Source organism: Phocoena phocoena, chromosome 9 (assembly GCF_963924675.1).
Source record: "Phocoena phocoena chromosome 9, mPhoPho1.1, whole genome shotgun sequence".
NCBI lineage: Eukaryota > Metazoa > Chordata > Mammalia > Artiodactyla > Phocoenidae > Phocoena > Phocoena phocoena.
Window position 1 is genome coordinate 64819538 of NC_089227.1, and position 17385 is coordinate 64836922.

Here is a 17385-nt window from a genome sequence, read left to right on the forward strand (position 1 = left end):
CCTGGTCACTGCTGGGCCAAAGCTTATTTTGAGACTGAACACTAGGAACTGGACATTAATAAGAGAAGTCACTGTGCCAAATCTCTTCATTAATAATTTTCATAAGCCAATTCACATAATCCTACAAGCTATACAAAAATGGTAGTAAGAAAAAAGGAAAAACAGAAAAAAACTGAACATTAACAATTCAATGCAATAAAAACTTAGACTTATATTTAGTAAGAAATGTGGGTGACTTATTTAATGAGTAAAATAGTGCTGGGAAAACAAAACCTGCAGAAAAAACAAACACGTGGCAGTGACTGAGAGTTAAAATGCTCAAATTGTCATGCTTACTCATGATTCATACCTCACCCATGCAGCCTTCTTTCATCATGTATTTCCTAACATGACTCCAGATTCGAGTTTTAGATAGCAGGCTACCACCGGTGGCCTGTTCAAATTTTTCATAGCTTCCATACTTTTGTAAAGTCAGTTCCATAATATTGATGGACTGTAAAAGAAACAGAGATAATGAAAGTAAACAGCCTCCTATTATTTCGACATGAGTAATGACCTAGTTATATTCTTATTTTTCATGACCTGTTCTGTGCTTACCGATTTCCAAATCAAATTGCAGCTACGGTAACATATTTTTCTAATCCTAAACAGCTTTCACTTATTTTCATATATTTTTACAAACACCTGTGTATGTACTTACTTCTTAACACGGAATGAAGGCTCAAGCACTACACAACTGTCAACATCTAACAGGCTGAGAAGCTAAGGCAGAGTTCTCAGTTTCTCTTGGCTTCTCTAAGACCATCTGGTGGTTTTTCAGGAGAACTCAGAAGGTATGTCTCCAGACTAATTACTAGAATATAATTACCATTTGGATAAAGAAAAAAATTCCCAATTTTTACGCACGTACAGAAGAATCAACCATTCTTTTGTGATGATCCTATAGAACCTGATGTTTTCCTGGGCTACTACTCTTTGGCAGAAACACATAGTCTCAACATTACTAAAAAACACTCTTATCTTTCATTCTGGGCAGGGTACTATCTAACTTTTCATTCTTCATAAATTTCCATATCAAAAGAATATGAAAGTTGAGATCTTTTTCTCTAAGTACAAATATACAAAAAGGAAGACTAAAAAAACTGGTAACAAATCACAGATTATCAGTATCTATGGGAAAGCCACAAAAAAAGGAAAACATAAGGAAGGAAAATGCTATTCAAAGGTCTTTTGGGAAAAAGCTAGAAAATTCAAATATATCTTATATGAATGGTGACAGAAGCTAGAAAATTCAGATACTGATATTATACTAAGCCTATGCTTTTTATCTGTTGTCAGACTAGTAAAGAGATTAAAAGTACAAGCTCTAGAGTCAGACTGACATCCTGGCTCTGCCACCTTCTGGTTCTGTGACTCTGGGCAAGTCACTAAACTTGTTACCAAGCCTCCTCATTTGTAAATGGGGATAACAACAATAATGTCTACGGCATGGTTTTGTTGAGAAAATTTAGCCAAACTTTGTAAAGCACAGTGTCAGACATAAGTAGTCAATACATGTCAAGTATTACATCATCATCATCATCAGTATGTTACCATTCTTTATAAATACCACTGTAGATGACATGCCCAACACAAAAACTACAGTAAAACTCATGTGCTACAAGTTATAAGTAGATATATATATCCCCACAGGAAAAATATATATCACTAATAAACTAGGAGTGAATCATAAAGTTATCATAACAAGAAATGGCTTCAATAAGTTTGCCTGGCTGGCGTTCCCAAAGTTGCTATTAAAAGCCTTGATATTCAAAATGAGTTTGAAAAGCCAGCAGCATTGGCACTGGCATTGTCCCGGAAGCTGGCTTCAAATTTGGAATCTTGCCTGCCTCCAAGCTACATGCATACTGAATCAGAATCTGCATTTTAACAAGATTGCCCAGGTGATTCACCTGCACAGAAAGCCAGAAGGATCTCAGAGAATGGGAACACAGCAAATACCCCAGAGGCTAATTTATTTATATGACAACTAGGATAATTAAAAGAACAAGTTAGCACATAATTAAAAGCCCATTTAGCAGATTAGCTAAGGTATTTGCATACACCAGTCTAATGGTCACTAGTCATCAATATATCAGAGTTAGAAGAATCTGAGAAATTTTGCCTTAATTCCATAAGAGACAGAAGTGGTACCTTCTATACTGAACTTATAATTAGACCTAAAAAAAGTTAAAGAAATTTTTTATTATAACTTGTGTGTATAGGTTTTTAAAAGTATGTACTTAACTTAGGATAAAACTAGCTTTTCTAGCATATGCTTACTCAGTAGGAAAATGTGGTTATCTGGTTACTATTTATTATAACAGTCTAGAGACTTTAGAAAAACTTTAATACAGGTGACCTTTGTTATCATCAATAAATGGTACTTAGTAGAAGGCTATTAAGTATTCACACTCATAATAAGTATCTGTTCATATTCATTAACAGGGAACAAAGATTTGATTGAAAATTTACCCTGAAAAAGTACCCTATAAGATTAAAAAAAATTACCTTGGCAGTTTAACAACACTGAGGCAACCTCTATACCTATCAACTAATTATTAGATAATCAAAGAATGAATAAAAATAGTGGGAGTTTTTTTTGGAGGGGATATAATCTTTCTATCAAAATGATATGCAATAGCACATCATTTTCCATTGCGTGACTTACATGGCACCATCATGGCAGCAATCCTTCATGAGAGCTACATGGATGTTCCCAAAAGCTTATCTTAATATGTCATGTACAGTCATTCTTCACTGAAGTGCCCATCCTGCTGTCATCTCTAGATATTTTTCTTTATTAGTTTTTCAACTGGTCCAACCTAGACAAATTTGTCAGTGACCACACAGATCTCCAGTATCCTTCACTGACTTCCCAATCCATCTGCATTAAATAGACCTCAGCACAGAGACACAGACAGTGGTTGGATAGGTGAATAAATTCAAGTTTTAAGAGAGAAGTCAGGAATGTTCAGTGGTTACTTCATCAGTGAACATTTTTGTGTTACAACAATTTCTGCTTCCTTATGCAACCTCTTGCAGGCCACAAAAATTTTTACAAGTATGATCTCAATTTGGGGGGAAAAAAAGGCAATAAGCAATTTTAAAAAGGCACAAGGAAGCCTGGAAGGATATACCCAAAGGCTACATGATATCATGTTCATGTTTGAGAAGGGATAATGTGTTGCACTGATGTTTAATTATTTGCACTATACAGAAGTTTTCAAAATGGTTTACAACATGCAAAGGAAAAAGTCATTTTTTCCAGCTTCACTGAGGTATGATTGACAAATGAAAATTGTATATATTTAGGTTCTACAATCAGGTGTTTAAGGTGTACAATGCGATGACTTAATATGTGTATACACTATGAAATGATTACTACAATCAAGTTAATTTACAAATCCATCACCTCACATAGTTACATTTTTTTAATGTGGTGGGAACATCTAAGATCTTAGCAAATTTCAAGTATACAATATACTATTATTACCTATAATCATCATGCTATATATTAGATACCCAGAACTTATTATTCAGTTTATAACTGAAAGTTGGTACCCTTTGACCCACATCTCCTTACAAGTTTTTGTTTGTTTTTTTTACAGGAAAAAAGAGTCCATTCTCTCCCCCTAGAGCTCAGAGAATCAATATCTGTACCACTTTAAGAATCAAGCTTTCACACACCTCCGCATGGTTAACACTTTTAAGAGGCAATAAATTTTACGTCAGATCTCTCTTCTCCATTAATATCATCATTTAAGTTAATCAGAAAACTACATCTCCCAATATTACTTGGTGCGAGATTCAAACAAGCAGCAGCTTGATAATTTTTTTTTTTTTTGCGGTATGCGGGCCTCTTACTGCCGTGGCCTCTCCCGTTGCGGAGCACAGGATCCGGACGCGCAGGCTCAACGGCCATGGCTCACGGGCCCAGCTGCTCCGCGGCATGTCGGATCCTCCCAGACCGGGGCACGAACCCGTGTCCCCTGCATCGGCAGGTGGACTCTCAACCACTGCGCCACCAGGGAAGCCCGCAGCTTGATAGTTTTACTCTAATCATCACTTTTTTTTTGGCTGTGCCTTGCATCTTGTGGGATCCTAGTTCCCTGACCAGGGCTTGAAGCCCGGCCCTTGGCAGTGAAAGCCCAGAGTCCCAACAACTGACCTCCAGGGAATTCCCCAATCATCACTTTCAATTTGCCATCCAGCATATCCCTTTCTTATCTTCAAATAAACCTTAACCAATTTAACTTCCAAAAACGTTCAAGTATTAAAAGAAAAAAAAGTCCATTTCAAGTTAATTTAACCCAATTTAAAACATAAATCACATATCCAATTAAAGCTCTTTCCCCTCCCCTAGGCAGAGCCTGGCCTGAGGCCTAAAGAACCTTCACTGGGAAAAGAAGGCATCATCAGTGATTTGATTCCTTCTCATCTCTCCCCTATTTTCACAGCCTCTCTTTCCCTTCAGTATATTGACAGCTGGGAGGAAGGAACGAACAATTCCCATATAACTGGTTCAGCTGTGGTCCTCTTCCTTTGACTCTAATGCTGGGGCAGGCCTATTATAGCAGGTGCCTCCACTGCACAGCTTACTAACTAGCCTCCTTCCCACAGAATCTATGCAAGAAGCTCCCCTGGAGTGGACAACTACCAAAACTATTTCTATGAAATTTAAAAGCAAAAGAGGAACAACCTAAAGATTTAACTTAATCTAATTACTGTATACCCATTGCATGAAATGAAACATATGCAGTCAGTTAAAATAATGCTGACAAAAAAGAAACGCTGACAGCTTTTAACAGCATGAAAAAATATAGACATGTAAACAAAAGTATGCTAACTCAACCATCAACAAGGAAAACACACTAAAATGTATTTTTCTTTTTTTTGCTTGAAGTATCATTGATTTACAATGTTGTGTCAGTTTCCGGTGTACAACAAAGTGATTCAGTTACACATACATATCTATTTTTTTCAGATTTTTTTCCCTTATATGTTATTACAAAATATTGAGTATAGTTCCCTGTGCTATACAGTATGTCCTTGTTAGTTATCTATTTTATACACAGCAGGGAAAACGCACTAAAATGTCAAAAGTCGTGACCTAGAGGTGGTGGAATTATAATAATTATTCTCTTCTCCATACTCTTCTAAGTTTCTGCACTAAACACGTATCTCTTTTACAACTGGAAAATATAAAACTGTTTAAGTACCCCCTACTTTGGAATCTCCAGGCCTTTCTTTTCACTATCTAGTTACCTTCTCTCACTTGCCAGTTAGTCATTGATATCCCTTCTCCAGAGTATTTGTATTTAAAAAGGAAACACATGAAAATGTTTAAAAATTCAAAAAATATCTTCTATGGTAGATTTTTAAGCAGAGCAGATTGCTGGTAGACAGAACTGGTATGGCTCACATTCCTGAGGTCTACTCGAGCAAGCAGCCACTTCCCTCATCCATGTGGAAATCTAGCCCCAATTTATCCATCAACACCAAATATATTCTCTGCTTCCTTCCATTTCTAAGAATAACAAATATAAACAGTAAGCGATGCAACATAACAGTTTCGCTAATCAGTTTTAAAACTCCTGGAACCAGAACATCTTAATATATACCTATACTACTGTCCAGGTCTTGGATCCCTAGTCTGCATGAATCTGACTTTGCACTTTTCCATTTTCCTAATTATCCAACTCCTCCATCACTATGTTAGAAAATCATATAATATAATCTACTTTTGAGTTCCATAAGAACAGTTATCAGGTGGGATAATGTTTCTTGCTGAAAATGGATTGAAACAGGCTACCAAACATACTTTTACCTTTTTAAAAACATTGGACCAAAAAGATTACATATTTTTGCTAAATTATGAATCAATACATTATCTGCTCACAAATCAATCATTCCTAAATCCTTCCTTTTTATAAGAGAATATTTTAAAGCTTTGTATATCTTACAGGCATCAAAACAAATTGATTTTCAGAGAACTCAAACCTGAAGCACAGAGGAAATAAATGCAAAATGAGCAGTTGTTCAGTGTGAATGAAATGGTCTTCTCTCTCTCCAGATCTGGATATCATACATAATGCTACACAAAACAGAACATCAGCATTCTTTACAATGTTACTGCCAGCTCATGACTTTGAAGCATTCTTATTTTCTTCTACTAAAACAAGAGTAATCAAATTATTTTCAATAAATGGTGCTGGGACAACTGGATACAAATAAAAGAATAAAACTGGACCCCTACCACATATCATATACAAAAAATTAACTGAAAATGGATCAAAGACCTAAATGTAAGAGCTAAAGCTATAGAACTTGTAGAAGAAAGCAGAGGCATACATTTTCATGACCTTGGATTAGGCAGTGCTTTCCTAGATTTGTGCACTAAAAGTACAAATAACAAAATAGGTAAGTTGGATTTCATCCAAATTAAAAACTTTTATGCTTCAAAGGACACCATCAAGAAAGTGAAAAGACAACCCACAGAACAGGAGGAAATGTCTGCAAATTTCATACCTGAAAAGCGACATATCTAAAATATATAGAGAACTCCAACTCAATAATAAAAACACAAATAATCCAATTAAAATATGGGCAAAAGATCCAAATAGTTTTCCAAAGAAGATATACAAATGGCCAATAAGCACATGAAAAGATGCTCAACATCATTAGTCATCAGAGAAATGCAAGTCAAAACCACGAGATACCACTTCATACCCACTAGAATGGCTATAAAAACAAGAGTTGACAAAAAAAAAAAGAGTTGGTAACAATGTGGAGAAACTGAAACTCATATATGGCTGGTGGGAATGTAAAATGATGCAGTCACTTTGGAAAAGAGTCTTCCTCAAAAGGTTAGACACAGAATTCCCATATGACCCCTACTATATGATCTATGATCTCCTACCATTTGACCAACTACCACATGATCTACTACTAGGTATATACCCAAAATACCTAAAAACATGTCCACACAAAAATCTGTACACAAATGTTCATAGCAGCATTGTTCATAATAGCCAAAAAGTGGAAACAACCCAAATGTCTATCAACTGGTGAATGGATAAATAAAATCTAAAATATACATACATGGAATATTATTCAACAATAAAAAGCACTGATACATGCTACTATATGAGTCTTGAAAACATGCTAAGTAAAAGAAGCTAGTCACAATGCACCACATATCATATGACTCCACTTATATGAAATGTCCAGAACAGAAAAATCCATAGAGAGATAAAGTATCAATAGACTGGTTGTCTAGGGCTGGAACGGGGTGGGGCTGGGGGTGAGTCACTTGTAATGAATACAGGGTTTCCTTTTGGGGATGATGAAATTCCTCAAATCTGATAGCAGTAATGATTGCATAATCCTAAATATACTGACAATCATTTAACTGTATACTTTAGATGGGTGGACTACATGGCATGTGAATTATATCCTCATAAAGCCATCATTTGAAAAAGCAATATTAATCAAACAGCACAGTGTAATATTTAAACCACCAATTCAGAAAAGGAAAAATCTTGATATAAAACCTACAGCATTGTCTTGTATGATATAACAAACTTTCTGAAAAATCTCAACACTGTTTAGTAATCTACTTTTGGTTTACTTGCTGATTCTGTTTGCTGTTCAGCAATTTGGAAATCTGACCATCAATCACAAGCCACTTCACAGGCATGTGCTAAAAACCTATTTCCCTTTTCAAACACCGTTTTCACTCAATGAAAAACTATATACAATAGGGACACTAATACGATATGAGTCTGGGTGATACTGTGGAAAGACTAGAAGTCAAAAGATCTGGTTTTACGTTGGTGCCCTACCTTTTACTGACTGTGTGATCTTAGGTATGTCATTTTACCTGTCTCAGGTTTAGTTTCTTCAGTGGCAAAGTGGAGATGAAAATCTTTGTGCTACTTACCTCACAGGGTTGGTGTGAGGATGAAATCAGAGATAGAGACAGAGAGTAAAAGACGACGGGCGGGTGGGGGGGGAGAAAGAGAAAAAGAGAAACTATGAATGTGTTTTATAGTCTGTTTCCCAAATGACTGTATGTAGTATTTAAGGTAATTGATTTGACCTCTATTCAATCCCAACCCTCCCCTTCATTCCTCTCATTTTTAGTAAATTCTAATATCTAGAACTCTGACCCTCTTCACCCCCCAAATACTGAATAACCCCTAGATCACACAGTCCTTTTCTTTAAGCCAGTGTTTTCCAAACTGTTTTCTTTTTGGAAAAGTGGTTGACGAGATATTATTTTTAAAAAGGTCCCATGGCCAAATGTGTTTGGACTAAACAAAGTTAAACAAGACTCTTCTAAGCCTTTATTATGATACACGTGGTGAATATAACAGTTTGTGTTTTCTACCTTATATGGTCATCTTTTTCTCATGCAGTATTCCTCAGAACAGTTTGAAAATGCTTACTTCAGACAAGGATGAGGTACACACACGTTCTGGTACTTTGAGATTCTCAGAATGAAATAAAATATTCAAAATATTGAATGAATTTTTCAATGGTGGCTATTTCTTCTTGGTAGCAAACTAGGTATATAAAGATTTGGATTACTCAATCAGGTCTTTAGGCCTCCATTTAAGGTACTGTAGCCACAAAATGATGGGACACTAGAGCAGTCGTTACACACCCAAATACCTTCAGCTGCAAGCAGTAACCTCTCTGTAAAGCTACTGAGTATATGACATCCGGGAGAGGAAACAGAAGAGCATCCTTATATACCAATGTTTTAAAAAACATTGAGCTGACCCCCACCCCCCAAAAAAGAGATGTGCAAGCTGAACTTGACCCTTGAGCCACAAATTTGGATCCACTGTTTGCAGACTACTTCACTAAATTTCTAGCATACCATTAATAAGGATCATTCATTCACTCATCTCTATGGTTATCTTCTCTGTGCCAATCACTGCTTTTATTTATATATTTTAGAATCTAAGTTCCTGTCTGACCATTAAACAGCGATTACACTGAAATTAACATAATTTAATAATACTCTGTTGGATATATGAATAAAGTGTTGTGAAAACATGGAGAAAGGTAAACTGAAGTGGGGGCACAGAGGAAATAGACGGCATTCCAGGTAAAAGGAGATAATATTGTCAAAAGCATACACAAAACAAAGAAAATGAAAACACAGTTCCTATACCTCCAGCCTAGGAACCAGGAGACTCATTCATTTAGTGCTAGGAACTCTGCTAGATTCTGGGGACAGTTGAAAAACATAAAATACACTTTTATAAAAGAGGTTAGTCTAATGGTAAAGGCAAAAAAAGAAACTTAAGGATGGTAACAGTGTGATAAACGTCATGATAGATAATTTGCACAAGATGCTGTGGGAGTATAGAGTTGACTTTGGAAACCTGAGCATGACCCAGATCATGAAAGATGAAAGGCCTGTAGGCCATGATAAAGATTTTGGACTTTGTCCTGAATTATGAGGAGTCCTAAAATTTTTCGGGAAGGAAAGTGACACAATCAGATTTGTACCTTAGACACTGACAGCAATGTGGAGAGCAGGAGAAACTGAAGCAAAAACACTTTTGCCAGTAATTCAGTCTTCTATAAGACAGACTGCAAACTATGACCAGATTATAATAAAGAGAAAACTGTTTCAATAAATTATATTCTACATATGCAGAACCTAGGAAATAGATTCAAGAAATTGAGTCTGCCTTCAATGATGGAACAAATGAAAGAACACAGTGGGACAAAGAAAAATGTCACTTGCAGCCATCCCCCCATTCCCTTTTCCCTCTTCTGCACATTTGTGTCATCAGGGTTGGGGGTAGTTTGGATGTATACAATGATAAGTGGGAAAGTGATAGGGTAACTGCTACCAGGAGAAGATATTCATAAATAGCTTAGTACTGGCAAACTCTTTTTTCACTACCTACAAGGAAGAAGCAGACATTCAAACTGTTTTGGAGGAAAAACCCTGTTGAGATAAGAACCTGAGAGTGCACATTAGGCAAGTTTTCAAAGGCAAATCAATGAAGTATTGTTTCAAAGAGTCATCAAGGTCATACCTTCTTCCAAGGACATACAATCTGATTGGGGTGTTTCCATCTCTGACTGTAAGAAAATCCTCCTTGCTATTAGGTTAAGAAATGACCTCACTTCTCCAGTTTAAGACACACAACTACTATGGATGTACTAAACTCAAAATAATTTTATAGCTTTAATGTATCTGGGAAAAGTCTGTGATCTGCTAAGCAAAAAATCAAGTCACCTAGGGAGAGGTATAGTTTAAAGAAGGCTTGCTTTTCCCTCCCCTTCACTGTTTGGACAACTTGAGGTCTACCAAGACAAAATACCTTCGATACTAGTACAATTAAAACTTAGCCTTGGACTTCCCTGGTGGCACAGTGGTTAAGAATCTGCCTGCCAATGCAGGGGACACGGGTTTGAGCCCTGGTCTGAGAAGATCCCACACGCCGCGGAGCAGCTAAGCCCGTGCGCCACAACTACTGAAGCCTGCGCGCCTAGCGCGCCTAGAGCTCACGCTCCGCAACAAGAGAAGCGCCCGCTCGCCGCAACTAGAGAAAGCTCGTGCAGAGCAAGGAAGACCCAACGCAGCAAAGAATAAATAAATAAATAAAACTTAGCCTTAAAGAAATTTTATATCAAGACATACTGCTATCAGTGAAGGTATCTGATTTCCAATTGTGTTATTTCTATCAAAAAAGGAAAATGAACACTTGTCTTGCTTTAGAATACGTGATTTTATGTATTTATTATGCATGCATTTTAATATAACAATGAACTACCTATTCCATTTTCACTATCAACTCTAAAACCAAGACATTATTTTCTGAGGACCACATTTAAAAGTCTTTATGTTATGCTATTATTGGCCTCAATAAAACAGAGCTTATGTTTAATAGATCTGGTCAGAGGTGGCAAACTGGCAACCCAAGGGATGAATGTGGCCCACAAACAGGTTTTCATTGGTCTAAACAACCTTTGTTTGAATTATCTGTCAACATTTACAAATTAGAAGACCTGGTATAAAATTCAGGTTACCTACCTTCTCTTAAAAATTCTGAGGGTATGATAACACTAGACCCAAACTGTAGCCCACGTTAGATAACTGCTGGTTTTTAGTTTCCTACTGTGTTTTTAGTTTCCTACTGTGCCCAGCCAGCTCCCTGCAATCATTTATGATCCCTGCTCAAATCCTACAGGTATGTCACCCTTGAGATACCCTAGCTGTATAAAGTTTGCTAACTAGGAAGAAAATCAGAAATTCCTAACATAATAAAGTTGGTCCATCTTGGTACTTACTTTGAATATCTGAACTCTATAAATGAAAATGCAATGCTATGCCACAGAATGTTATGTGTTACGTTGTTTCAATGCAGGAAAAAAGTTGACATTAGAGTTCTTTTCTCTAAATACCTCTGAGATTTTACAATAACTCTATCAAGTACCTTTGATAGCATGGGCCATTAACTTCCATTCAGTAATAAAGAAATTTAGGATACTCTAATTACATAAGCAGAATAGTTGTTTTAGTTAAGTAGATGTAGGATATCTTAACATCAAGTAATATCCTAATTCTTAAATAATATGGTTATGATGGAAATGGCCTTTTTGAGAGACATCAAATATCTTTAAAAAACGAACTTTTTCTTGCATCTTGCTTTCCAACTATACTGCTTCACTTGTGGACATATCTTTTTGTAAGAAATCAAGTTTACGATACTCAAAGTTTTATTAAGACAGTATGCTTGCATTTGGTAAATTATGACTTTTTATGTCTCCAAGCCATTGGAACCCTTGCTTGCTCTGAGTCATATAGCGCTCCTGATGACTACTCTCCTTCCCAGAAGGTGCCTTGTCTGTGCTTTCCCCTTAAGATGCTACCGGACTTTTGGTGACAAGAGTTAATTTTACAGACCAATAATGTTAATGTGTAATACCTTAGTACTAAGTTTCAGTTTCTCACATTGGGGAAGAATAGACAGGTTGCCAGAGTCCATAAGCAATTTACATTTTTCTATATTAGAATAAAGATACATTGAGAAGTTTAATGTGACATTCACATGAATTTAAGATAAAACATTTTTTTGCTCACACCCTGATTTCATTGGTTTTTCTTTACATTTCAGCTGTTAGGTTACTGTCTTAGTAACCTTAGTTTGAAAAGTATACACCTGAATTGTCAAGGTCAATATACACTGTAGAAAGAACTGCATTGAAATGGTTTTTTTCCACTAGGTTTTGTAGTTAGAGAAACAAGTTTCACTTAATTTGGAAAGTTAATTTTAACAAACCAAAATGTCTGCCAATTACGTTGAGTTAATAAAGCACTGATGTCTGAAGTAAAAGAATTTTCAGTTAACACAGCTGGCAGAAACTCTGAGCTTTTCTGTGATTAACATGTAACGTGGAAGGTTAGCTAAATGTTTTTACAAAATACATGAAAACTGGATACATAATATGACATGAAATGGAATCTTGATTTGATTAGCCACAGTATTTTGGGGCCTAGAACTTAGGAGAGATGTGTGTGGTCCTAGAAAGGGCTCTCAAGGATCATTTAGTCTATTTCCCTCAATATATATATAGGGAAAATGAAGCAGATACTGTGCAATGATTACATGAGTACATAGCATGGGGGCAAAAATAGAAACAGACATTCTGTAACACAGCGTGCAAGGGAAACCTCAGAGATCGAGTCCATCTCTCTCCTATAGAGCAAGAGTCCTAAAAATCAATCATAAGTCAAAGAATATTTTTAAAAGAAGGCAATTCTTGAATTTCTTAATTACAAGTCTAACAAACCTCTTATTTAAGACAGTAATTCTTACAAACAGCTATAAGACCCATTTCTCTATTGGCTAAGAGGGTTATATTTCAAGATATTGTAAAGATTAACAAGAACATCTTTAAGGAGTGCTTTGATATGCTAAGATGGAAAGATGAAAAAGGTATTTTACTGTATGTTTTTGACATCGATATTTTCGCAAATATATCTGCACATTTCTTCTAGTAACTACAAGTCTAACATCTGTTCTTCTTCACACTACCATTCCTCAATACTTAATCCCCCATCTTTCCCTCCAGAGGTTACAATATAAGATGCCTGGAACCAAATAAAGGATTTCAAAAAGCTTTCTGCTTTATAAATCACTTCAGTGGATTATTTTTCACTTAGATGGTGGACTTTAAACATCACTTCCTTCTACAATCTCCATTTCATGCCACTGTTTGTGGCTTTTGCTATTGCTGTGTTTCCTACTTACTATGGCTGGTACAGCATTGCCACACCAGGAAAGCTAAGATGACTGCCCTGATGAGAACTATTTGATAGGGAGGGAACAGGGAATAATCTTTCCATTTTAGCTAATTCATGCAAATATTTCCTTCCATTAATATGGGTAATCAAAAACTGTATCTGCAAATAACTATTTTGAAAAATATAAAGTCTTAGGAACAGGAAAACAATGGGTACACTACTTCACTGAAGAAATTTTTGAAAGCTCTTTTTAATTATTTTGTTTCAGTTGAAAATACCTAATTTTAATCTTAACCCTCTTGTCAATACTTGGTTGTGTATACTCCACATGAAACAGAAAGGAAATAGATGAAATGCAATGATGAGGACAGTGGTCAACAGAGAAAAGGTATATATTGCGGGAGCTGTAATGGAAGGGATGTTTCTGCTTTGTTCCCTGGCAGAGTCAGAGGGGCATGAAGAGAGAAATTAGCCACCTACAACGTTGTGGACAGCCTTTTTGGGGCATCCTTATATTTGCTTCTTTCAAATATTTACTCAGTTTACAGACTAGGCACCCAGTTTTAACTTTGCTACTCTTCCTAAGGCACTAAATAACTATGTACTATGAGTTGAGATTGAAGCTGTAGCTGAAAGATAAGGATGGGTGCCTGAACAGGAAGAAGGTAAATACGCTTGTCTTAAAGCTTCCAAAAGACAGTAATTAATAATCACTGTTTCATAGGTGTATCACAAAGAGCAAAAAAAAAAAATCTTCCAAGTCCCTATAATCAGCTTCTACCAAAGGCATCCCTGCCAGCTAAGTGAGGCTCTTTTGACCTGGTACCCTTTGAGTGCAGGGGGTGCACTGGGGTTAGAAAAGCCTGGTTGAAACCATTTTGTGAAACAGTGGTAAGCTGGAGTCCGGCCATGCTGTCTTGTCAGAGCTGACTGAATTTTTATTAATTTGCATGATAGTGATGTTACATTGCTTGAAGCTGGTCCTGGTAGAAGTATTTATATTTATACCACGGAAATGGAGAGATAGTTTGCCAACATACCTTTGTGTGGAAGACAATAGAGTGCTTGAGAAAGACTCCTGGTTCTGCAACTTAAGATCCAAGTCAAGAAAGTGACTGCACTTCTCTAGATACTACTAGTATTGTACCTCAAAATAGGTGAAAAGTACACAGCATACAGAGTAACAAGCAAATATTAAGCACTCTATTAATGTTAGTTATAATTTTTCATATATAGATAGTTCATGTGACTTTGTCCTTAAATTTCAAAGCAATTTTAATGGAATAACAAAGGCGCAAGGGTCCTGAAAAAAAGGCAGTGTGAACAATTTCATAATAAAACAAGTATGCTTTTTTTGTTCATTCTTTCCCAGCTACCCTCCATGCAACATTTCTATAACTTAGCATACATTTAATTTACTTGAACTTCTAAGACAAATATCATACAACTAAAAAGTATTAGAGGAGTACTGTACTATAATGCCAAAGAAGAACCCCATGCTTATGGTAAACATCAACTCTATTGTATGAATGTGAGCCCCAGGCTCAATTTGTGAATGGCACCTCTTGGAATGGTGCAACACAATGGCCCTTTACAAAGCTGTAAGAAGCCAGACCTTGTAACTGATCAGGAATCTCAAACTGACTACTAATACAGCCCATGGAGATGTTTTATTTGGACAGTACAGAGTTTTTTCTTCTAAAATCTAAAGGTAAATGCCTTTAAAAAAATCAACTTAAGCCCACCACTCCCTATTTCTGATATCCAGCAAAGTCTGGAGGAAACACGAAGCAGCTTCAAAAGAGTCTTCTAACAATGAAGTCACAGAATGCAATTAACTTCTCTCCAGCAACTGAGTTGTAAGAACATGTAAAGATCTGTCTACCAAGGAAACTTATTACACACTCACTGCCCAAGGTTTTTATTATCAGCTGGTCACATAAGCACCCCTATGCCTAGCACATTCTAAAATTCCAGACTCCCTAAAGGAAAAGAAGCATTTAACATAAAACATACTGTTTGCACAATTTAGGCACAGCAAGCTACTCTTATCATTTAGGGAAAGTTTTATTTCAGTGTAGGAAACTGTTTACCAGTCAAGTTCCCAGACGCCAGGCTCAGGTTAATCTTGCAAGCAGGCCTTTCTAAGGATGGCAGTCTCAGGCTTGTTCTGTTAACTCCTTCTGCACCCCTTTACCTTTTCTTCCCTGACAGCCAGAGGGGTAGCCTCAGCCCAGGGTCTCTACCCAACACAGCAAAGTCTTCCTTCTCTCCCCATTTACCAATCACTAATGATCCCCACTGCTCCAGTTTTGTTAACAAATAAGAACATAATTCAAACTTTACCTTATCGAGCCAAACAAAAGTTGACTTATTTCCCATATGTTATTAAATATCACTCTACTAATCAGGGCTTCCAGTTAGCAGGATCCTAGCCATAATCTACAATGAGACACGATTCCAGCTAGAGGTGGAAAATCAGTCATTTAAACTACCCATTGGCTTTATCCATAAATATGTAACTTCCATTTGACTGTTGGAAATACTGCCAAGGACTCCCAACACTGCCCTGAAGACCCTTCTCATCTCTCACTTCCAATCTTGTTCAACAATGTGCTGGGTCTAAGACCATACGGATTTTATATCTAGGTTTCCCAGGATGGTCAGCCACAGAGAAGTAAGGCAGAAAGTGTACTGGCTGCCAGTTGACTGCTCAAATGTGCCACTAAGGATTTACTTCTGACCCACGAGTGAGCAGGCACCTGACGCTGGACAGCTTTCAGCATTCTCTCATCCTAGATCCCTTCTTCAGCATCCAGGAAGCACTGCACTCTTTCCTGCAAAGGTCCACAACCTCAGAAAACAGACATTTCAGTTTCTGTCCCAAGGGTTGGGGAGCTGAGGCCCACCATGGCTGCCAGCAAGAGGCTAAGCAGGGTTCAGCAGGCTCCACCTGGAGTTATATTCAAGTCCTGCAGCCCATGCTAGATGCTCTGAACCACCTAAAGGGCCTAAGTGCCTCCTGAGGAAACTACTGCCTGGACCAGAAAAAAACTGAGTCCTGGAACTCCTTGACATTGACAGGGCAATCAATTAGGGATGACCAGAACCTGAGCACTACCTTAGTTCCACTATGGTAGACTTATCTCTGCATGGATTTAGCATTGTTCTGCCTACCTGTACACTAAAGAGGACCGCGGTCACTCTCCAACAACAGTATAGATTGCCTGCCTTGGAAAGATCCAGATCGTGAAACTTGAGAGACTGTCAGCTAGGGATTGGCAAGGCCTCAAGGGTGGAGGCCAGAGACAAATGGGCTACTCAGCCATCCTGGCCCCTCTGTGTGCATTTCTGAATCCTGAAACCAGCCCTGAAGCTGCTGCTTTAGCTTCACAGCTGGGGAGGGGAAGGATGTATCATGTCAGAATTCATTCAGATGCTAAGTAGGAACTTAAGCATATTTTATGGGGGTCTTGTTCCGATAAATCTCCCTTATTTGATTAAAGTGGTTTGAAAAGTACAATTGGCATTTGCTGCAATCATTCTCCCAAATGGTAGCATTTGAAGTACCAGCCAGCTAGGATTGCTGGTGCTGTTTAGAAGCCTCAAACAACCCAAGCGTAAGAAGCTGGAATTGGGTTAAAATAAAGATTGTAGAGCCAGAAACCAAGCACTGTCAATTCTCAATCTCTGGAGCTGCTGATGCTTCCTAACTCCCATCCAAGAAAATGAAAGAGCATTCATTTTGACCTAATGGTGGGAAATCCCTTTCCCAACTGGTAGGGCTTGCAGTAGGACTCCAAATTAAAGAAATCTGGTAAAGAAATCTCAGCTGTCTCTTTCAGCATTAAGGGGGAAAAAAACAAATAGGATTTTTATAATTACCATAAATTTTAAGTGAGTGAAAGCCCTATTCAATCAATTGCAATTTCCACACCAAAAAAAGAAAAAAAAATCATAAAATCACTGCCAAAATAATAGCTGACCTTTTCATTAGTGTTTAGCACAATTTCATATTTCAATAAAAAGGGAATGTAATACATACTACTGTATATAAAATAGAT

At 37.1% G+C, this 17385-nt stretch overlaps 1 protein-coding gene across 1 annotated transcript in view; it reads right to left on the reverse strand.

The window, feature by feature from the left end:
- The window catches only part of MATCAP2 (microtubule associated tyrosine carboxypeptidase 2), a 70453-nt gene that overhangs the window by 40975 nt on the left and 12093 nt on the right, over positions 1–17385 (reverse strand). The window contains exon 3 of the mRNA XM_065883565.1: positions 350–493. Within this exon, the coding sequence (XP_065739637.1) occupies positions 350–493 (144 nt within the window). The remainder of the gene's footprint in view (positions 1–349; positions 494–17385) is intronic.